General features: G+C 47.0%; 1 protein-coding gene across 1 annotated transcript in view; it reads right to left on the reverse strand.

The window, feature by feature from the left end:
• Positions 1 to 23,459, reverse strand: part of LOC129098156 (BAH and coiled-coil domain-containing protein 1) — a 63,018-nt gene that overhangs the window by 15,149 nt on the left and 24,410 nt on the right. Inside the window, 13 exon segments of the mRNA XM_054607135.1 lie at positions 91 to 204; positions 416 to 552; positions 712 to 881; positions 2,307 to 3,257; positions 4,090 to 4,435; positions 4,782 to 5,050; positions 6,209 to 6,367; positions 6,736 to 6,935; positions 7,047 to 7,161; positions 7,521 to 9,956; positions 10,163 to 10,288; positions 16,732 to 16,848; positions 16,851 to 16,913. Coding sequence (XP_054463110.1) covers positions 91 to 204; positions 416 to 552; positions 712 to 881; positions 2,307 to 3,257; positions 4,090 to 4,435; positions 4,782 to 5,050; positions 6,209 to 6,367; positions 6,736 to 6,935; positions 7,047 to 7,161; positions 7,521 to 9,956; positions 10,163 to 10,288; positions 16,732 to 16,848; positions 16,851 to 16,913 — 5,203 coding nt within the window.

The following is a 23,459-nucleotide window of genomic DNA, read 5'->3' on the forward strand; positions in this document are numbered from 1 at the left end:
GGACGTCTCTGTATGTCCGTGATACAGAGGGGCTTATCAGGCAAGACTGGACTATAGCCAGCCAGCGTAGATGGGCTGAGTGATACTCACTTGACTTTTCTTTGGCCCTCAGATGAGGACACTGGACCTGTGGTGAGGGTGGGTTTCCGCTTCCTCGGTCGCCCCGGTCCTCGCCGAGCTGGGCTGCGAGGTGTTTCCTCCTTCCTGCTCGCAAACGAAGATGTAAACAGACAAGCAGAGTGAGGGGAAGTCTGAGATTCTGCACATATGTAAACTCAAAAAGTTGTAGCAGCAAAGAATACAGAAAGGAACCCTCTGAAAACTAGATGAGATTGTGTTTATATTACTTTTGATATCTATGAATGAAAAAAAGTGGATATGAGCTGAAGGGATAGGAGGATAAGGTTACACTCACTGATGATCGTGCTTCCTCTGAAGTTTGGCCAGCTCCTTCTGCTTCTCTTTGTAGCGACGCTGTAGCTCAGCCAACTTCACACGCATTGCAAGCTCGGGACCTTCCATTGTCTCCATGCTACCTTTGGCCGGGCACACCTGAGGAACACATCATTGGTGGTTATTTTTAATATTATTAACATCTTCAAAATAAGGAAGAAAAACACATTTGTAAGTAGGTTATTTATTCATTTATTTAAATGAGTCTTAAACCCTATAGGAACTTTGTGTTTTGATGCATTATCACTGCAGACTTACTGGTTCATTGCGAGGTGTCCAACTGCATTTCCTCCGTAAATTGAGGATCCTGCGGGCTGGGAAGTGTCGCCCTGAACTTGTACTACTGCCTTCCTCGGAGCCCATCTCCAGAGCACGGGCTGTGGCCAAGGTAGCAAGGCTCTGGAGGTCAAACATCAGGAACTCCTCGTCTGTTACGGGGAACAGAAGAATTCTCTGGTTCATGTTGTGTCCATTCATGCTTGATTTAAAAGACACCACAATTGAACTAGGCTTGTGTACTTAAAAGTTGTCTCATATTAAACTTGATTGTGTTGCTTATTATTACAGCAGCACCTTGTGATATATCGAATAGTGAGGAAGAAAGAAATTGAGGAAATTTGTCAGATTAAACCAGTATGAGGGCGAAGCAGCGTATCGTTTCAAAGGTCATATCAATGTGGACTCACCAGATGCTGCTATATCAGTGGCCATCTGGGCCAAGCTCTTTATATATAGCCCTACCTGCCTGTGGCACTCAACGGACTCTCTGCCATTTGAGCTAAAGGCTGGATATCAGGGTTTGTAGTTCAGTCACGGAAAAGAAACATGCAATTTTGTTTACAAAGTGACACTATCTTATGCCTTTACATATATAAATGAAAAAAAACCCAGATTCTTCTCACTTGTTTTCGTACTTGTTTTGTCGAAGACTATTGTTGTGACTCGACATGTGCCACTTCCTTGTGCTGTCAACAACATGGCATCACAAAGACAACATCACTGCCTCTAGAATCAGTCGAAAATACCCTTTTTAAGAAACCTCTTTTGGGAGTAGTTAAATGCATTAGGATGCTGTGGTAAACACAAAACATCCTTTTGCATGAATAAAATAAAAAAATAAAAAAAACACATGGCGCTTTGAAATACAAGGAAGCTTTTAAAGGCACTTTAAAACAATGGGGTCTAATTAGCCAGGCAATGCTCCAGGGTACTGAAAACATTGACTGCTTTTGTGATTAAACACTAACTTTCAGTAACGTGTGTGGGAGAGAGAGAGAGAGAGAGAGAGAGAGAGAGAGAGAGAGGGAAGCCAATTGGTGTGTCTCTTTTTTTCGCGTTTTTTGTTAAAATGTGTGTATTGCAATTGCGTGTGTGTTTTTATGTGTGTTTGTGCACACGTGTGGATCAAACGGCGGCGGGATGGAGAGACAGAGAGACAGCTCCCTAAGGAAAGCTGGAAGGGAAAGAGAGGGAGAAAGGAAGGGGAGGTGTACACCCCTCCCAAGTAGTTCAGCCCTGTCCTCACGCTTCTCCTCCCTCTCCTGAGGCCTTTGCATCGTTAGAACAGCCTTTTAGAAAATAAAAGTGCCTTTAACACACCAAAGAAGTGAAACGGCAAGCAGGCATGCAGACAGCCTCTCTGGGGATGTGTTAGAATCCACCAGAGGCTCTCGAGACCAGCAGGAAGAGAGGAGTATCTAGGAGGGAACGCAGAGTGACGGAGGCTAGGCCTGAGGAGGGGAGTGGGAGTTTGTCTCAGTGGACAAAGAGGAGAGGGAGGGTAAAATATGTGAGAGTTTATGAATGTGTTTCTGTGTGCATGTATGAGTAATAGAAGACCCACTGTCCCTCACCATGGCTTTTCCCACAGGTGTGCTTTTGCTGTTGCAGCTCCAGATCTGCCAGCTCACTCAGAAGCTCCATACCCTGGTTGGGGTTGGGCCTGGACGGGGCAACTGATGGGGCGCCAAGAGGGAACAAGGGAAATGGAGGTACGTCTGTGCAGAAGGCAGCAGCGATAAGCAGCTCCAGACTCCAGTAGCAGGGCACCAGAGGTTTGTGGGGCACGGCAACAGTTGACTGGTTTGGGCTAGGGGCAGATGCTGAGGCCGGGGAAAGACACACAATATCCGCTGAGGCGTCATCATGGTTGATCTCATTCTTGTTCTGCTGCTCGCTGTCCTTTGCTTCCTCAAGGGACGGGGGCTGAGGCTCAGGAGCTTCAGGTGAAGCAGGATCAAGCTCAATGATGGTGGGCAGCTCTGGCTCCCGCTCTCCAGGCATGTTGACCTTTGGAGCCTGCTCCAACTGGCTATCCTCAACCACCGCCTCATCATCCGCTTCCTCCTCCAAGGTGATGACAGCTTCTGGCCTTTCAAGCTCCTCTGTTGATAGGGGGACAGGACAGGAAGCAGCCTCGCACACTGGGCTCTTAGCAGGGGGGCAAACCATCACCTCTTCCTCAGCGGGCCCCTGCTCCTCCACCTCCCTCTCTCCAGGCACATAGCTGGCTGCTGTCACCGCTGCAACCTCCACCTCCTCCCTCGGTTCCAGGACTCTCTCCATCACTCTTTCCTCCACTTCCTGCTCTACCTCCTCGGATGGAAGCGGCTCTGGGAGGGGCCTGACCACCGCTTGGCAGTCTAGCTCCTCCCCCAGGCTGGAGAGAGACTGAGGAGCATGCTCAGCAGGCTCCACTTGGACTGCTTCCAGGTCAGCTGGCTCAGCCAGTCGAACATCCTGGGGGGAGGGTCCGCTCCTGTAGCCCATGGCAATAGCAGGGTAGGTGTATCCAGGAGGCAAGTCTATAGAGAGAAAGAAATGTAGATAATAAAATCATCAATTGTCGATACTGACTTAACAATTCTGATGAAACCCTTCCACAAAATTACCTCATAATGACATTATTTTGTAAGTGAACTTTTGGATGAGATACAACAGAAAACCCAATTTTATGCGAAACCAAAATTCCTTATACATCAGGGCCACTTAAAACGTAATTCCCTTGCTACCTTTGTGTTCACAAGTGATGAACAACCAGGAAAAGGAACTGCACTCTGCCTTGATCTCCCGGCAGTAGGAAGGAGAGAGAACCACATGCAACCTTGTGCGTGTATTATTTGAAGTGGGCCAGGCTTTGGTTTATCAGAGCACCTGACACAATTCCTCTGGCGTGCGGCAGCCGTTAGCCAGACATTAATGATGATGAAGAGAGTGCGGGGCCTGTGGGGGTGGAGGAGAGGCGAGGGCCGCTATTGAGGTGTTTCTCAGTCATTACCGGAGTAACGGTAGTGGAAAGCCCCAGCTCAGCCGGCAGCCATTTTCTGCAGCCTTGAGCTGTTCTGTCAATCAGGGTCTTGCCAACAGAGCCACCCACGCATATTAGCACAACACCAGCAGACAAAAGGATCACTTACAACAGTGGCTATTCCAATTACCAACGGATATAATGTTCAAGGTGATGTAAAAAAAATAAACTGTCCCTTTTCTCTTGTTGTGTCAGAGATAACTGGCTTAACATCTGGAACTAGCGGCATCTTAAACAGTTCACAAACAGCATGTACTTTGACAGGATTTCATTTGATGTTTGATTTGCTCATACTGAAGGCAGCTGTAAAACATTTTCCTCACGCTTACCAGGCTCCAGAGACCGTGGGTAATCTTGGGGGTGCTGTCCCTCTCCTCGCTTGTCCTGGGTTTCAGCCCCCTTGAGCATCTGAGGTGGAGCGGGGCTGATGGCAGGTGAGTGAGGGGCTGCTGCGGCGGGGCTGGGAGCAGGGCAGGGTGTAGAAGGAGTGCTCTTGGGATGTGGTCGTAGAGACGGGGACTGGCAACAAGGGGACAGGTGAGCGGCGCAGGCCCCGGGCGGAGAGGTGTTCCTCTGAGATGGGTTGTAAGAGTAGGGCTTGGCAGGTTTAGATGTTCTCGGTTCCGAAATGAGTTCCTCTAGTCCGACAGAGGGCTCATCTGGCCTCTTCTGCATCTGTGGCAATAAAATGAAGTTATTTTCATTCCTACATTTACAGAAGAAATCTGGGAGATCTCAAGCTATTTCTACATCAGCAATGTAATAACCTATTATAAAAAAGCTACTTGCTCCGCAGCCTTTATTCAGTGATTTACTCCATCCCTGTGAAAAAGTCAGCATATCCCAGAAAAATATTAGGGGAGTTAAAAATAGAATAAAAAGTCATGTGAGGAAAGCTGACTCACTCACTCTGCTTTTTCTCCTTTGTAAGTGTAGATAGCTAGCTACCCAGCTAGATAGATAAATGGATTTAGGGACAGATGGATCTTAATGTTTCTTGCATATTTTCATTTGTAATCACCTGTGAATTGTGAGTGGCATGATGTTGCATGTCCATGCCATGCACAGCTCTGTGCTGCTGCTGCTGGGTTTGAGACTGTGGTTGCTGCGACTGGTGGCTCTGGTGCTGATGTTGATGCTGATGCTGGAGCTGCTGGTGCTGCTGGAGAGCGTACAGCTCCTGTTGCCGTAGAAACTGGGATCGGGAGTACACAGCAGGATGCTGCATGTGGGAGGGTGGGCCCCGGGCGCCATACACAGGGGGCCAAAGCCCTGGCTGCTCCATCACATCTAATGAGAAAAAGGAGGGGGAATGAGACGGAGGTGGCTACCTTAGAACAAAAAGAAACGCACGCACATACACACTTAAGCAACCTTTTCCATCAACACTATGCTCAACTCACTAAAATACAACATGCAGTCATTATCGACATCCCACACACCCATTTCAAAACAGAAAAACCATTATGGATCCTTTAAATATAATTTTATTCACATTTTATAGCAACGACAAAGACAAATGTCTTCAGAAATAAGATTTTTGACTTCATCTCCCCAGGCAGCAGAAATCCCACACTCTCTCCCGAAACAGAAAGCTGTCTCTTAAGAACTGCCTTGAGAATTAGCTGGAATGTTGGGGGGAAAAAATGTCATGACAATAATGAAATGCGAACAGATTGATGATGGCTGTAGTTTGATTAGAGGTCGAAATACGGCCGCGTTTGTCTCGCCGGAGCATTCAGAGTGGAATTTCTGCCAAAAAGTCCCACCTGCCCAGCTAAATTGCAGAAAAGGGTCAGAAAAAGGACCCAGCAGAATGCTTACTTCCCATATCTGTGGGTGGACATCCTTTCTCAATATGTGGCTTTATGGACCAGTACAACTTGGTGTGGCTGATGTGCTATGACAGATTTCCCACTTGGGAAGTAGTGGGCCCACACTGTAGGAACCTGAAAAAACAAATGTTTCTATTCTGCCCCCCCCCTTCTCCTAGACAAACACAAATTCCTTGTTCGGAGACATAAACTGGGATGTTTCCTGTGGGAAAGCTTTTGTGGATGCACTTCCCTTCTCGGCTGAAACTCCTGTGGTGCACAGAAGGAAATGTACCGTTGAAGATTGTGAGCTAATTAAATGTCACAGCCTGCTCACTGAAAAAGCATCTACGATGAGTTTTGATATTTCCCTCACTCTCAAACTTTCTCTTTTTCTGATGTGGTACTAGTGTATGCATGTGCTTGTTTGTGTGTATGTATGTGTGTGTGTGTGTGTGTGTGTGTGTGTGTGTGTGTGTGTGTGTGTGTGTGTGTGTGTGTGTGTGTGTGTGTGTGTGGATGCATACATACATTATAGCTTTGGTTGAGCACCCTAACCCGTTGAGAGCCCTATTCCCGCTGAGGCAAACAGGTGGTGTGCAGGAATTGTGATGTGTTTGTGTGTATAGCATACCCAGGTGATGGGTCCCAGGATGGGCGGAAGGCTCGGTGGGCAGGACCACCAGCTGGGCAGAGGGGTCCTGAGGCAGAGGCAGGACTGGCTGCAGAGGGCCTGGCATGGCTGTCGAGAAGCCTGGTGGCAGATTCTGGTGCAGGGCTGTGTGACCGATACCTGCTTAATAGGAAGGATGTCATTTTAGATCTTTATACCTATCACATACTATGTGAAACAATGCTGCAAGTATACTACAACTACCAATAATAATAATAATCTCGAAATTATAACATTGATTCTAAACCTGAGTGGGAATCAATGAATGCTCTTTAGCATACTGGTAAACCCTGGATACTGAATTCTGCACAAATTTGAGATGACACAGAGTTCTGTAGCTAAGTCAATGGAGCATGGAAACACCTTTGTTTTTTTCTATTCCATAATAAAGCAGGACTTTACTGCCTTTGTTTCTTGATCCGTAACACTTTAAAAGTCACACAGTTGGAATGTATAAGTACAATCTTATAGATGTGGTATTTTCCTACCATAAGAGTGTCCTGTCATCCAAAGGGATGGGCTTCCAGTTCTTGGCATCCAATGATGGTGAGCAGAATGTGCAGCAGGATCTCCTAATTGGCCAGACTGGAGGGAAGTCCCACCTGGGACCATGAGATGAGAAGTGAGGTCCCCGTGACAGCTGTTGGAGGGGTGGATTCTTGCAAACTCCACCCTTTCCTTATTATCCCTGGTATCAGGATGAGACCAAAGATAAGGAAATGGTAATTTAGACCACTGAAGGTTCCTTACAATAACATATTTGAAATATGTAATGAGCAGTGACTTTACAGTTGCTTACCTGATATATACATCTCTCTCTCTGTCCAAGCAAGTCAAACCTATCTGTTCCCCGCTCATTCTCTTTCTCTCCTCTTCGGCAGTAGCATCTGAAGGATACATGGAGCGGGGCGGTCCTGCGAGACAAACATTATCTTAACCATTAGTTCTCTCCTCGTGAGGACATGTTCACAAGTCTCTCACAGTTTCTCAAAACCCTTCTATAATTTACAAGAGCTTATTTATTTTTCCTCACTAAACAAATTTTGGATCCTACTACTACTTTAATGCCATTTCAACCACACTCAAACATGACTCTTAATACATTTATGCTTTCTTGGAAACAATGCTCAGTTCCACCAAGATTTTTCAGCTCTAGAATCGTTTTATCTGTTTTCTTTATTTGTTTTGTTTTCACTGCTAGGTTATCAACAGGTCACAGACAGGATCAACTCTGTTCAAACTCTGTTTATTAAGCAGTGACCTCTCTGCTTACCTTTCACTGAGGGATGTACCCTGCCTTGTCGGCTGTTTGGATGACTGTCTGCTGAACGACAAGGTGGCTCCCTTTGTCTGGCCACGGCCACTGCAATTCCCACCGGCGGCTGTCGCACCTCACTCTCCCCATGACCTGCATCCCCCATTTCCCGGCCCCGCCCACTGTAATCAGGGCGCTCGTTGTCATTTGTCGGGCCCTTTCTGGAAGGTAGAGTCTGTTTGTTGCCCTGCAGGGCACAGCTCCCCCCAGCAGGACCTGATTTGAGGCTTCCCAGCCCCCCAAAGGGACTCTTCTGGGAGAGGAGCAGTGGCTGTTGCTGGTTGCTGTACTTTAGTAAGCTTTTCATGGCACTGCTCTCCCCCTGAGTTGGGCCCTGGGGCTCTGGTTGCTGCTGTGGCTGCTGCTGTTGCTGAATGACGGGAGGTGCTGGGGGAGGCTGGGGAGGTGGCAGGCTCATTCCCGACTGCTGCTGCTGCTGTTGCTGCTGCTGCTGCTGCTGCTGCTGAGAATGTTGCCCACCAGTGCTCCCTAAGTCCATGTAAGACTTCCTCTGCTCCTCCTCGGGTTGTGACATGTGGTGGGGAGGCCTCATGGCCCAGGGTGGCACCGGGGGCTGCTGGTGGTGGTGCTGCCCACTGCTGTTGCCGTAACCATAAGGAGACATCTCCATCTTTCTTTTTAGCTCTTGACTAGTCCCTTGGTTCAACTCAACAGGAGAAGGAGCATCTTGGCCAGGACGGCCATGTTGCTGGTGGCGTATCCTGGCTACCTTTTGGCCATCTCTCTGCAGGGAGCAGCTGACGGCAGGACCAGGGCCATGGGCTACTCCAGCCCCGCTATGTTGAGCCATGCTTTTACTCCCAAGTGGGGAGGAGTTAGGTTGGGGTCCTGGATGGGAACAGTCTCTGTAAGGAGAAGTGTTGACAGAATGAGGGACAGAGTGTCCAGCCTTTGGCCCTTGGGGCATTGTGGGTCTGAACACCTCCATGTCCACACCACTGTTGATGCACTCAGCACTGCGTGATCGTACAACCTGGTGCTGCTGTTGGGGATGTGGAGGCTGTTGTAGTTGGGGAGGTGCGGGAAGCTGTGAGGGCTGAAGGTGGTGGTGGGACTGCATCCAATCTGGAGCCTTCTCTGTCTTTCTGTATGGATGCTGCTGTTGCTGTTGCTGTTGTTGTTGTTGCTGCTGCTGCTGTTGCTGTTGCTGCTGCTGTTGCTGCTGTTGTTGTTGTTGCTGTTGTTGTTGCTGCTGCTGTTTTCTGTGCCAATTACTATGATGCCCAGCACCTCCATTCTTTTCTATTACCTTATCCTTGTTATTGGCGCCTCCCCCTCCACCGCCCACACCATGACAGTCTGGGTTACCGAGCTGGAATGGTCCACTAGATTTGTCCCCCAGGCCTGCCACAGATGGCACAAACGTAGGCCCTGTGATTTTAGGTTCTCGCCCCACATTGGCTGGCCCCCTCTCATGTGAGGCAGGGTTGGCTAGAGGAGCAGGAGGGGGCGGACAGAAGAAGTCTGGATGGTGGTGTGTGTGGTGGGAATGATGTGGATGGTGTGGATGGCTAGGGTGGAGCTGAAGGCAGTGGAAGCCCCCTGGGTGAGGATGTGTATGTGGATGAGTATGAGGATGTGGATGGGGATGGGGATGGGGATGAGCCCCTCCAGCAGCAGAACCCATGTGTAAGGCAGGGGGTACGGAGTAGGACAGAGAGTGGTGGAGTGGTGCCTGACCCCTTTCCAGACAGTCTGAAGGTTGTTCACTGATCCTCATCTCCCCAGTTATCCCCTCTTTGGTGCAGCGACTATTAACGCTGGGCCCCATATGTCTGCCCTGGCTGCTCCCTCCACCCACCATGGCCCCAAGGGCTGTGCCCTCCCCACCACAGCTGGACATGGAGGTCTTAGCCCCTGCTCCAGTTCCTGCATCTCCGTTTTGCATCTTGCCATTGTGCAAGCAGGCACTGAGGGGCTTGCCCATACTCTGAGGGTGTTCCTTGCTGTACTCCATCGTAAGGGATGCCTTGTGCCTCTCCAGGGCCCGACTGTTGACCTCCTCCAGGGGTAGTGGGTGCTGTGGATAGTGTGGGTGCTGCTGATGGGTGTGGGAATGGTGGTGGTGTGTGGGCTGGGTTGGCTGGTGGTTGTGGAGCTGTTGTTGTTGTTGTTGCTGCTGCTGCTGCTGCTGTTGTCTCTCTTTTGCCTCTTGTTTGCTACTGGACCTCTCTTTGTCCTTTACAGGTACCACTCCTCTCTCCACAGACCCTTCTTTTAGGCCCTTTTGTAGACCAGTTCCTAACCCTGGATCTCTGTCTCTGCTGCAGGACCCCTGAGAATGTCCTGACCCTGCCCTGGACATCGGTGGCAGACCGTGATTGGCTGAGATGAGAGGTGGCTGAGACGGGAGACCTCGAAGATAGAAGTTCTCTGTGAGGAATAATGTCAAAAGACAAAAGCATTAGTCAAGAAAAGGAAAAGGTGATGACAGAATTAGATTATTCAGCTCTCATGTTAGTGTCCCTAGGCATCCGTGTATCAATATCCCACAACAAATTACACCATACTATGTTGTATAAATTGGATTCAAATGTCTTATTTATGTCTGATTACATTTTAATAATCTCATGCCTTACCTTTTTGCGTGTCATAGAAACGGTGTTGCCCGTAAAGAACTCCACTGTTGGCATGGTGATCCAAGTGGCTCATGGGAAGGAAAGTGTGGGCCAAACTCCCTGAGAATCGAGGATACCCTGGAGCTGCTAGCAGAGAGAGGGAGAGAATTGATAAGACAGGACAATAACCTCCAAGATGCAGTTATCCAGGCTAACCCAGCATAATCCTTCTGGTCCAATGCAGCTGGTGGTGTTCATACGCAAATAAGTACTGGCTCTGCCTGTCATGTTTGCCTTTCTTTTTTGCCTGAGTTTAGAACGCAAACAATACAAGACAAGCTTGGGGATTTCTGTAATGTATGAAATTTGTCTCTGAAACATATGGCTCTTTCTTTATCTGTCTCTCAGAGCTGGCAGTGACACCACTGTCCATCTGAATGAAGTGATGAGGATGGATTTGAAGCTTGTGTTTACAATGAAGAGAGAGCTGGGAGGCTGACCTTTACTGACCTACATCGAGGGTCTGAGGTCGTTTTAATGTTGGAACTGTTAGCCAGAACAGCTGGGCTTACGGCATCAAGCCCATATGGTGGACATTTACACCACAACCAATCACAAAACTCATTTTGCAATGGGACATTCAAAAACACAAAGGACTTTGAAGGTGGAGGAGAGAGAAAACATGGATTTAGGATGAAAGCCCATCACAATATTAGGACAAAGAATCACTATGACAACCCACTTCCATGGCAATTGGGTAACTGAAACATCTAAACAAATCAATGTGAATTGTATTTCCATATCTCTACAACTGTATAATTAGTTATGCCAGACAATTGCAAGAAAGAGATTTAATAAAATCAAAGTACTGTGAACTTTAAAAAAAAAAAGGCAAATTATTTGCCGATAACAATGCTTTACTGAGCATATTATGTAACCCGATAAAGCCATGATTAAACCTGAGTCCTCTCCATCTACTTCATGCTACACACAGGCTACAGAGATATAAATAAGGAGAGAAGAAAAGAAACCTATATGCGTTATCACCATGACTGAACTAATATCGGGGCAGGAAGGAAAGAGAAGGAGGAAAAGACAGACAACAAGAGGAGAGACCAGAGACATGTTGTGTTAGTGTCCACCAGCACCACAGTCAACCATTTCATCGAGAGAAGTTCAGGTGTTTCACGTCTCCTTTTCCCTGCTTCTGCACCTGCCTCACCCTCCAGCCTCCCTGTCAAACACAACTCCCAGACTTAGTGAGGGAAGGAGGAGGGGGATAAAGAGGGGGAAAACATGGCTCCAACTTAATGAAAGACAGACGTATTTGTGTTAGTAAGCGTGGGACCTGATCTTGGAAAGCGCAGTAGCAGTTCAGTTGGCCGTGTGTGTGCAGCGCCGTGGTTTTTTTAACAGGAGCCCCGAGTGTTGAATGTCTCACTTTCTGCCGGTAGAACAATAGGGCCGATGCTGGGAGCCGGCTCTGGGGAGGGAGGAGTGTTGTGGTGGGCTTAATGACCTCGTCTCAGGGCGGCCCCCGCATGCTCCCATCTTAATTAATGAAATGCAGAGAGGGCAAACAGTCCTGCAAAAACACAGGAGGTGCTGCTTTCTGAGGAAGGCAATGGGGTGATAATTACATGCCCTCACTTTTTCTTTATTTTACCTATTTTACTATCTCTCTCCCTTTGTCTGACTCTTTCTTTGCTGTCACGATTAATAAGCACACGCATTTATGCCAATTCATCTAAAGTGGGAGGAGGGCGGATCCTTTGTTTAAGCAAGACATTTTTTCTCTGATTTTGGGAGGGAGAAAAGCAGAGAGCTGTTTGGCAGTCTTTATCCAAGCTGGGAGAGGGGCTTTTTTTCTGCGGCAGCATGTTGTTTGTGAGCGTGACGATTGACGGCGTAATCCCTTTTCACAGCGTGGTCTGGCTGTGCCCGATAATGCCAGCCCGCTCAGTTTCAGCATGCCCTCCAGTGGGGCGGCAAGAGGGGGACTGCTGGGCACGGCAGAGCCCATTCAGCCATTAATCTGTCCAGGACAAGGGAAGCTGCTACTGCTGCTGCTGCTGCTGCTGCTGCTGCTGCTGCTGCTGCTGCTGCTGCTGCTGCTGTTGCTGCTGCAGGCGACGTGAGCAGGGTCTTAGTGCAGTCTGCTGACTGCACAGCAGCCTGGCTCTCCTTCCCTCCACACACTCACATAAACAAGTCAGCATCGGCAAGTGAATGACAGAGGGGGAGTTCACAGCGCATGCCCTCCTTTCCAAGGGCGGAGCAGGGGCGAGAGGCAGAACAAACAGAGCTGCATCCCAGGGAGGGATTTCCAGAAGTTCTGAAGATATTTCACACAGCATGGTGGGTTGAGAGAAGGAGGCCGACAGGGAGGACAAAGAAGGGGGCTGGATATAGAACAGCACCTAGAGGCAGTAAGGAATTAAGGCTGCTGAATTAGAGGCAGACGACAGAGCGTTTCCTTCCCCTCTCTTTACCTACCCACTCGGCTTATACCTGTCCTGACAACAAAACCCATACAATTACTAACAAGGGTTTCTTCACTTTTGCTAAATGGCAAAATAACATTATTGCCGTACTGTATACTGTCTCCAGGGAAATGGCTGAAACATTTCAGAGATGGAAGGACAGAGAGAGAGAGAGAGAGAGAGAGAGAGAGAGAGAGAGAGAGAGAGAGAGAGAGAGAGAGAGCATGGCAGAGCAAGACCAAGAGGAAAGGAGGAGCAGGCTGAGCTGCCTGTCAGGTCCGCTAATTGAGAAAAAGTGACAGAACCATCAAGACACAGAAAGAGAGGAGGAGGAGGGGTTTTCGGCAGAGGAGGGGCAGTACTGTGGTGGATCTCTTCAGGTTTGACTAATTGAAAGGAAGGGATGCAGGCTGGCACGAGAGACGGAGAGAGAGAGAGAGAGGGAGGGAGAGAGAGATAGAGAGCATGAAAGAGGCTGGAGTATGGAAGAGAGGAGAGGTGGGGGGTGCGGCTTAAATCCTACAAAAGGAAAAGCAAGCAACTGCTCGCAGAAGGAAAGATGGACAACTGAAGATAGGCTTGGAAAGGCGTATCAAACAGAAGTGGATTAGACAGGTGTGCGCAGGCAATTGTGTGTGCGTGCATGCATGTGTGTGTCTATATGTGTTGACAGAGATATGAGACTGCGATTGTTTTTGGCATAACGTAAGAAGTCATTTGGACCGCAGCCAGTTGGCCTCAGGCCTGTGTGGAACCCGCAGGTTTTTTTTGTGTGTCCATTTTTCTTTTTCTTTTCTTTTTTTCCCCACTCGGTTGATTCAGGGGGGGGGTTATTCAGGGTTTATATAACGGTCCCACACATGAAAATAAATCTTTCAAATGCTCAGAGGGCCTAATCCATTTAACCAGGTGGTATGAAAAACATTTTACATTATAATTATTAAAACGTCACTACACTGTTTTTAATTTTTTACTCTTCTTCCATCCACAATCATATACTGGCACACGTTTCTGTCTCTCTCTGTCTCTGTGTCAGCGAGTCCACGTCTCCGCTCAGCAAATGAACAGACGATCCCATGCGTGGTAAACACAATGGCTGTTACTGTAGTTGGCAATAAATCTGAAGAGAGGATCTGAAACAAAAACCTCTTTTAATTCTCGCTACTCTCTGACATTATGAAAGCCACTAATGGTTTAGTTCTTGTCACCTAAATATAAATATGCCAGCATTCGTTAGACAGTATACTGTACACTTTTGTTATCCCAACACAATAAATCTTTAAACAAAAACCAACATAGGACTTTTCTGTACCACATTCACTGACTCACTCTGACCAAGTTATGTTGATCAAAGGGACAATGCAACACTGTTGTGTGCTGATGTTATTTACAGGTTTGCTTAAAGTGTCACTCAGCTAATGGTTTGTCATTCATGCTCCCAACAGAAATGTGGTGTGTGTGACTTGTGCATGAACTGGCCCTCTTTAAACACACTCAGACCATGTCCACACTAATGCGGATTAAATTGAAAACTTGAAAATCTTTTTTTCTCCCTAGTTTTGCCTTCCAACACCAGTTACTGAGCTTTCAAAGCTATTTCCAAATTGTAAAAATCGACTGTGTATGATTGTCAGCTTGTTTTTCACAGAAGTAGTTTATTATTGTCTTACTCTATACGTATTTATTTATTATTATTATTATTTACATTTTTATCGTTGTTTTCTATTACTATTATCTCCACCAAAGAGCTTATGTTTTCAGGCTTGTTAGTCAGCAGAATATCCTCAAACACGTGTCATCACATTTCAAATTTTTGAGACGTACTTCTGCACTTAGTGGAGTAGAAACCATGTCAGCCATGTGTTTCTTTTCAGTGTCTATTACTACCTTTATTATTATTATTACCTTTTCCATTATAGAAATAAAACATCCAAGTGGTTTCTAATAATCACACTTTATACGAGTTCTTTTTATCTCTGCCATAATAACATTTCAAAAGTCTGTAATGATTGTTGTATGGAAAATAATAAATTGTTCTTAAGAGACTTACCTAATACAAAAATGAAATGTATGAGTCAGCCTGCTATATGAGTAGACTAGGAAAGCATTTATCCAGACTAAGTGACTGGTAAGCGATTGACGAATGAGATCATTGTTATCTATTGCTGGATACATGGTCGAATTTAGCTCTTCAATCTGTGGTAAATGTGTGAAAAGAATAGCACAAACATAGACATTCTGCACCATGACAGGTATATGCCAGAGACATGAGGATCATACAGTAATCTTTGAATACAAATTTGAGCTGCTATGCATGGTTTTGCAAGCAAACAGCCACTTTAACAACACACCTCGCAAAAAAAAAAGAAAAGAAAATCCAGAGAATATCTTTAAGGTTATAAGTGACACACTAACGCACCGACACACACACACACACACACACACACACACACACACACACACACACACACACACACACACACACACACACACACACACACACACACACACACACACACACACACACACACACACACACACACACACACACACACGCACAAGTCAGTGCCTGCTCTGCTGCTGGTGGGGTTCTGCTGACACCCGGAGAGAGGAGGCGAGAGTCTGGGTAATTGTGCCGCTCATTTTGATGACTTGCTTTTTATGCAAAACAGGAAAAAGACAATATGCAATTATCTTGAGGAGGGAACAGCTGAATGTGGTTGATGAACAGTCTGGATTCAATCATGCTCTTAGTGTGTTATATGCAATTAAACTGCAATAGAGATAATGGCCTCCATTGCCAACTGAGTAATAATCCCAGTCATAATCACCTCCATTACTTTTATTAGGCTTGGCATTATCATCATCACTCTTATTAATATTATTCTACTTTTCCACAAGAAGAAAATCTTTGACAATGAAACCCTGAAACTATAAAAAGGTAAAAGGAACACTGATGCTTACAAAATTAGTTTTGGGGGAAAATGTCTGTGACTGAGCTGATGCTAGAGTTCATATCTCATTAAAATGCATTTGTCCTGTCTCCATGTTTATTTGAAGGGGGGATATGCTGGGGGGCATGCAATGGCTTAACACACTCACATCACGCAACTGGGGCGCCGCTGATCAGTGAACACAAATAACAAACACTCCCCACCGGCGTCCCCGAATGGACCAACAGCTGGGCTATTCTTAGCAAATAAATAAATAGAAGGGAACTCAAACAGGACTTCAAAGACTGCAGTTCACTAGATTGCATTGGGCGGCCATCACATCATGTAATTAGCAAAAGATTACGAACGTGTAAATCTTAAAGTGACAGAAGTGAAGTCACAGGAAAGCAGACCTCGCATTAATATACGAGTGGGAGGCATTGGATCGGTCTCACATTTATCTGTCATCCTTAGCATTTGAATTCCTGAAATACCCCGGCAGATGAATCTCTCTCCTTTATCCTTGTCTGACTTCCTGGCTGTATCTAAGCAGAAATGTGAGGTGTTGAAAAGAGGTTGTGTTTTATTTTCCCGACTGCATGTTTGTGTGCGTAGCCATGGTTTTGTAATGTGCTCGCGTGGGAACTACCCTATTAAGCTGTGATGGAGACACCAGCTGAAAGCTCTGCAATCACTGCAACTTTTTTTTTTTTACTGGCCCTGCGATCGCACATGCTGCTTCAGAGAGTCTTGAGTGACATTCCTGCTTACGTGAATAGAATACCGCAAGATTCCTTGGCTGAACTTTTGACCCCGTGTCCTCATCCAGAAACCATGGCACTGTAGTCCATCCCGAACATGCTTGGGCCAGGGACTATTTTGGTGCACAAATAAAAGGGTGGGAGCCTGGCTTTTGCTAGATGATTACAAGCTGTGCTTTGGTGGAAACCTAACACGGCCTAAAAATACACAATATCAGGGAAACAATACACCCTGCAAAGCTCTGTCCCCTGACACTGCCAAGACATGAATATCGTCCTCATGCAGACGATGTGGTCAGATGAGGGGCGTGTGTGTGTGTGTGTGTGTGTGTGTGTGTGTGTGTGTGTGTGTGTGTGTGTGTGTGTGTGTGTGTGTGTGTGTGTGTGTGTGTGTGCATGTGTGATTGAGGTACCTTCATGTGAATGGGGAAACCAGATTTGCGAGGCGCTTGAGTGAGGTCCGCCCCGGAAGGAGGGTGAGGAGGGCGAGGAGGGCGGCCGGGAAGGGTGAGACGGATGGGAAGGGGGGAACCCAGACTACTGGCCAGGAAGGTCCCCATGAAGGAGGCGGAGGAATTGCCCATCAATCCACTGCCTGCATTCCCACAGGGACAAAGGTAAGGAGAGAAAACATTGTTAGAATTAGATGGAGTGCATGTACACTGTGACTGTGAATAAAAAAAAAAAAAAATCAGATGTAGATGTAAAGGTATGGAGCCCAACGGCTGTCTAGGTGGAATCACAAAAGCCGAGCAAATCTGATCGCTGCCCCGGGGACAGGGCGAATGAGTGAGACACTCCTCCCCCCATAATTGACAGCAGAGTCCGTCCGTTCCTCCTCCCCCCCCCTCTCCTCTCACACTGCCTCTCCCCATGGGCAGACAGAGGTCTCATCTCACAGCTGAGTACACACTTTCTCAGGCTCTCTCCCTCTCGCTCTCACACACTTTTGCTCCTTCTCCCCAGTGTCTCTTTCTCAATTTCTCTCCCTCCCTCCATTATCTTATACTCTCCATCTCTCGCTTTCATGCCCTCAATCTCGCTTATTGCTCTGCTCCATTTCACCTCCTCTCTGTCCTTCTTTATTCTTCTCTCTCTCTGCATGACTCCGACAATCCTGTACTTTCTTTTCTTTCCATTTTTTGGTGTTTTACTCCTTTTCCTTGTGCCCTCTGCTTTGTCACAGTGGCCCTTTGCCTCTCTTCTCTTTCCCTCCTCTGTCCCATCACGATGAGCAAAAAGACACCATGTGCATGCCTTTTCCCAACCCTCATTGTCTCTTCTTTCCCTCCCCGTCCCCCTTTTTCTCTCTGACACATAGCACTTCTTTGCTTTGTTCTTTACCATAATGATGGCACCAGCAGAGCAATCTGTCCCTGGCTGGCTGAACTGTGTGTTTAACAAGACTATGATGAGTAATTGACCATTCGTAGCAACGCCCGAGTGACTGGGGGCTGATTGTCTATTATGCATTGCTGGGCAAGCTGGAGAAAACACACTGATTAACCACTGCTTAAATTGCATTCCCATTACGCGCTCGCCAGTGCACTTGAGCGAGGGGCCCGGGTGCCCCACTCTTTGCACATCCATTTCCCCCAAGTCACACTGCCGTGAAGTCTCATGCATATGTATGATGTCAGGATGAGAGCATGCATGCATATACTTGCACAAACTCAGACATTGGTGTATCATAAATTGTGCGCACAGGGGCTAACTGGGAAAACGTTGGGGTGACCAACATGGTCAAAAATCATTATCAGCCCCTCATGACGAGCTGATCTCACAAGGAGCGCTAAGTGATTTGATTTCATGATTTTCATTGAAGCATGAATCAATCCTTTTTTTTCCGAGAGTGTGAGAACAATTCCGTGGAAGTCTCAATCAGCCAGGCGGTAAGAGAGCACATCCTCTGGGCAGACAGCAGACATAAACCCATCAGTCTGCCGCTCGCTCCTGCACCGTATAGCCTATGGCTCATGGGCCAGAGCACTGGAGCATGCAGTAGCACACACAAACACACCCACACACAGAAATAGGCATGGACACCTATTATTGCACACATACAGACACACCTCGGTCACACTTTTCACCCTAGACAGGTGGAAATCCCCCACAATCCCCAACCTCACACTACTTCGAAAACTACCTTAAATCCCACCCCTGTGTGTGTGTGTGTGTGTGTGTGTGTGTGTGTGTGTGTGTGTGTGTGTGTGACGGTGTATCACAAACTGACAAAAATGCAGTCTCTTCTAAACAGTGTTTGACTAGCACATTCGACACCTCAACAAAAAATAGCCTCAGAATTTGCCCGCAGGAGAAAATATAAAGTGTTCCCCGTTATAGTATTATAAATGTGTTTTTTGTGGTTCATCATTTGTTTTATGGATATAACAACAGAAAAACATGCTTTAAAAGGGACATATCATGCTTATTTTCAGGTTCACACTTGTATTGTATTTAGGTTATTACAAGAACATGTTTACATGCATTTAACTGTCTGGAACGCTTCGTTTTAGTGCTTTTCTCTTAAGCCCCAATCCCGAAAAAAGTCATGTCTGCTCTGATTGGCTTGTGAGAAGAATTAGTACCTTTGCAAAGATAGTTCTCAAATTTGCAATATATTCTAATGACCCTGCATGTGACATTGAAAGGGGAGGCAAATATGAATGGCTTGTTCAATCACATGTTTTCTGATCTAAGCAGCCCACAAAAAAAAAACCTGACTGGGTTGTCTTATTTCACACTTTGTGTGTTGTTAAGAGCTCCATATACCCATATGTGCACAAGAACTGAAGAAGTGAGATGTGTTCTTTAACTTTGATTCAACATTGTGAGTCAAAGTCAGCAAGCAAAATACAGAACACAGGCAACCAACAATAGAAGGAATTCCATTATCATTACAAACATTTGCTGTTTAAAACTCAGGAATGATGAGTGAGACTTTAAATATCTTAAGGAGGCAGCCATGTAGGAATGGGTACCATAGCAACAAGATACATGGCAAGAGGATGTAGCCTGATGGCATACTACAGTATCCATGCTTCTCTCCTTTTCCTTCTCCGCTGCCACCTCCTATCACCCCAGACCCTACGGAGCACTTCTGGCAGAGCTCTGTGGAGTGCAGGGTGGGGTTTGGGAGCAGTGGGGGTGGATTATTGCCAGCGTGCTCGCCAGGCACACATCCAGCCCCCATCATCCAGACACCAAGGGCTCCTGTATGGCACCGCCCTCAACATTGTACACTTCTCGGCCCTCTCTTTCTGCCTGTCGCCTTCAGGATCCCCAGCTTTCCTCAGCGCCTCCGGCTCACATAAATCAGCTAATCCTCCTGCATTATTAACAGCCTCGCCCCAGAGAGAGAGAGAGAAAGGGTGAGAGCGACATAGAGAGTGGCAGAGAGAGGCCGCGAAGCCCCCTCTTCAGACAGAGAGGAGGAGAGAGCCTCTGCCAGAAAGACAAGGGAGAGGAAAAGGGACAATACATAAAAAAGGGAAGGTCTAGATGTTAGGCAAGGGGATCTTTGAAGTTTAAGCTGATGTTAGGGGAGAAGGGGATTGAAGGAAGACCCAAGCAGGGTCTTGGATCAACTCATAAAACAACCAGATCAGACCTCTGGGTGATCCAGTTTGGCCATAGGATCCGTACTGGGAAAATCTGAATAGTATTAGTACAGATATAATACTGCAGTAGCCTTCTACACTGTCACATTGGCACTTGCTGACTCTACAGCTTGTCACTCAGTGCATGACCCTTCCCTCTGTGTTGTGTCTGCTGTTCGCCTCCTGCTGAGAGACACACAGTACATGGTGCTGCGAAAAATAAGTCTCTCTTGCAGTTTCTCAAGCAGTCTCATATCACCGTTAAATCCAAGGCGGTACAAACACTCACACTGTTTTAATATGATGCCCTGCCTAAACTCATTCAAAGCCTAATGAGTCAGAGGTGTCGGTGAGAAAGCACACAGGTTGTTAAAGCGGGCTGGTCTGCTATGGTGTCGGGGCAGTTCCAGTTGAGGTGCCAACCAAAGCAGTGCAGAACAAGTGGAGCAAAGGTTCGAGGCATGACAGCATTTGCGCTGGACTCACCGTAACTGTTTATTTAGCAGCTTATTAAATGATGACATTGATCCAGAGAGCCTGCAGCTCCTTGTAAAAGTTGTATTTCCTTTGCCTGTATTTTGTTTTTTAACCCTGCTTATTTATTTCTCCGGTTCTTAAGTGGTGCCAACAGTGCACTTGTATAAGGGCTCTTAAGAAAATCGGGTCATGTGCATCCTAATCAGCGCTGATCCCTGACAGCGATGAAGATTAATCCTATTAGAGAATTAAAGGAGAAGGGAGCATTTGGATGGGGGAAACCCACCTCCCTCCCTGACATCTAAACATCCCACCCTCACACCCCCACTAGCATAGTTGTGTTCAAACCGGTTCAAATGTACAAACACAGAAACAAAAACACATAAATATCCAAGAACCTCTGGAGGTGGAGGTGTTAAGTGTTACTACACCCACACTCGAGCGTGGGTGTGTAGGGTGAGAGAGTCCAGTTTGTGCGCAACAACCAAAACACATGCATGCACACATAGTAATGTGGGCCCAGGCAGATGACCTCGTGCACGGCACGGAGTGAGCAGCAGGCGGGGAGGCGGAGCGGGGAGAATTGAGGCCCAGTTGTCATGGGAACGAAAGAGAAACAGCGCTTGAGGCAGGGAGGCTGGCCATTGCAGCAGCAGTGGGCAGATGCATTTGGTCAGTGTGCTGCTCAGCAACAACAGCCTCCCCAACCTGTATTGAAACCCCACCAAACCTGTGCAGCTCATAAACACACACACACACACACACACACACACACACACACACACACACACACACACACACACACACACACACACACACACACACACACACACACACACACACACACACACACACACACACACACACACTTTTTCAAGAATTTAATCTTTTTACAGTTGTTAGGCTGCGGGGGGGAGGTGTCAGTATTTTTGCCCCTACTCAAGTACATTAGTACGAGTAGTTGTTGGGTGTCTTAACAAGAAGTTATACAATAATAAGATGTAAAGGGATTCATGTGGGCCAAGCAGTGACGGAAAAAAAAAGCTGATAAGACAACAAGCACCCACAGATAACACGTTGTTCTTTTGAATTCTAGGAATCAGATCGAAATTCTTCTTTGAGAAATACACACCGATTCACTCGCACTTGTGTGCTTGGGCATGCTAGATCCCACACACACACACACACACACACACACACACACACACACACACACACACACACACACACACACACACACACACACACACACACACACACACACACACACACACACACACACAAAAGCGCAGATCTACGACTATACCTATTGTCTAAGAGAAGATAAAGTACAATTATTTCACTGTGCATCACATTTCCCCGTCTGCTCTTGAAAAATGAGCCGGAGTAGTCTGCAGCTCTTCGTCTTATCTGCAGACGGCAGCCTGAAGGGACGGATGGACGTGTTGTCTAGACAAGGACAGGAGACAGGCTACGAAAGACGAGAGTGATGGTGACAAGAGAAGAAGAGAAAATTGCAGGTGTGACTGCTTCAACCTGTTCTCCACAGCTCAGTGATCAGCCAGCGCCAGAGAGGGGAGGATAGAAGAAGAAGAAATGCCAGGAGATAGAAACACACACCCACACAGCTGCTTTGTAAGACCTCCAATCACAGAAAAATTCAGTGAGCTCAATCCAGCTGAGGTTGCACTCAGCTCATATACTCTCCCTCTGTCAAGTCCTGTGACAAAACAAACACCCCCTTTCTTCTCGTCTCAAATAAATCCAATCAATATCAGCAAGAGTTGAGAGCAGATCAAAAAGAAAACCAAAAAAACTTTTCTTTTCTTAGAGCTGCTTAAAATCCAGCAGCTAGTTGAAGTAGCAGACTACTTTTACCTTAAGAATGGGGTTTCTAACAAGTTCTTAATGTGGCCTGGTTTGGCTCTTTAACACTTGAGTAGGAAAGAACCTGAAAACAGCCAGTCGAGACGGAAGACAGACGCGATGAAGAAAATAGACATTTCATGGTTAACTTACCAAGCGAAAACATATTGAGCAGGATGTGTCTTTCTCATCAGACTTTCCTACCGATGTAGTTCCATGTTCTGCCCAGGAATTCAGACGCCCAACATAATTCAGACAGACTTTCCGCACTCATATTCACTCAAAAAACACACAACTAAGTTTCTGACCCTCTCCAGCAACACGGGGAAACTGGACTGGATTGGGCGACTGTACACACCGGCAGCCCTAGACAGACTGCACAAACTACCCTGGAGGGCCGCTGACTAACCCAGTGACTACTTCCTCACAATAAAAGACAGAAGGAATTTCAAATGGCTACTAAAGAGGGGGGATTTCCTTCAAACAGTCATCTTGAAAACATTAGCGCAACTAGTAGCCAAATTCTTCCTCACTTCAGAAACAACTGTCGCAGGAGTTGTTTTTTTGTTGTTGCCCCCCCCCCTGCTTAACAAACTCCCTCCCCGACTTTAGGCATACTGAAGTGAGAGAGACAGAGTGAGCAGGCGGTCCAGTCCTGGAACCGGGCCCAGTGCAGAGGTGGGGGAAAGTGCCAGCAGCGCACGCCTCCGACACTCTCCAAACTGCGTGCTTGTGGAGTGAGTTTAGTGGATGTGGTCAGTGCGGGGGTGAGGGAAGTGGAAAGGGAGCGGGAGAAGCAGTTGGGAGAATGGACGGGGGAAGAGAGTGAGAATATACGACAGGGCAACATCCAGAGGAGGGGTAAGGGGTGCGAGTTTAGACTAGAAGTGGAGATAAGGGTGTGAGGAGAACTGTGAGAAACTTTTCAGAGTGAAAGAGCACCAGAGAGTGTGTGGGAGTGTGTGTGTGTCGCCAAGCATATGCGCGCCTCCGCGTGTGCGATTGTGTGTGCGTATGGTGGTCGTCTCGCTGAAAGTTGACAGCCTGTGTTTGTAGAGTGGCTTCGTGGTCAGCCACTTGCTAGCGATTGAAGCGATGGTGGGGCAAGATGGATTTTCTTTTTTTTTTTGGGAGTACTATGCAAATAAAACCGTCTCAGTGAGGTCAGCCAAAGCATCCTGCGTACTTCATCCAGCTGT

This window comes from Anoplopoma fimbria, chromosome 11 (assembly GCF_027596085.1).
Source record: "Anoplopoma fimbria isolate UVic2021 breed Golden Eagle Sablefish chromosome 11, Afim_UVic_2022, whole genome shotgun sequence".
NCBI classification, from domain to species: domain Eukaryota; kingdom Metazoa; phylum Chordata; class Actinopteri; order Perciformes; family Anoplopomatidae; genus Anoplopoma; species Anoplopoma fimbria.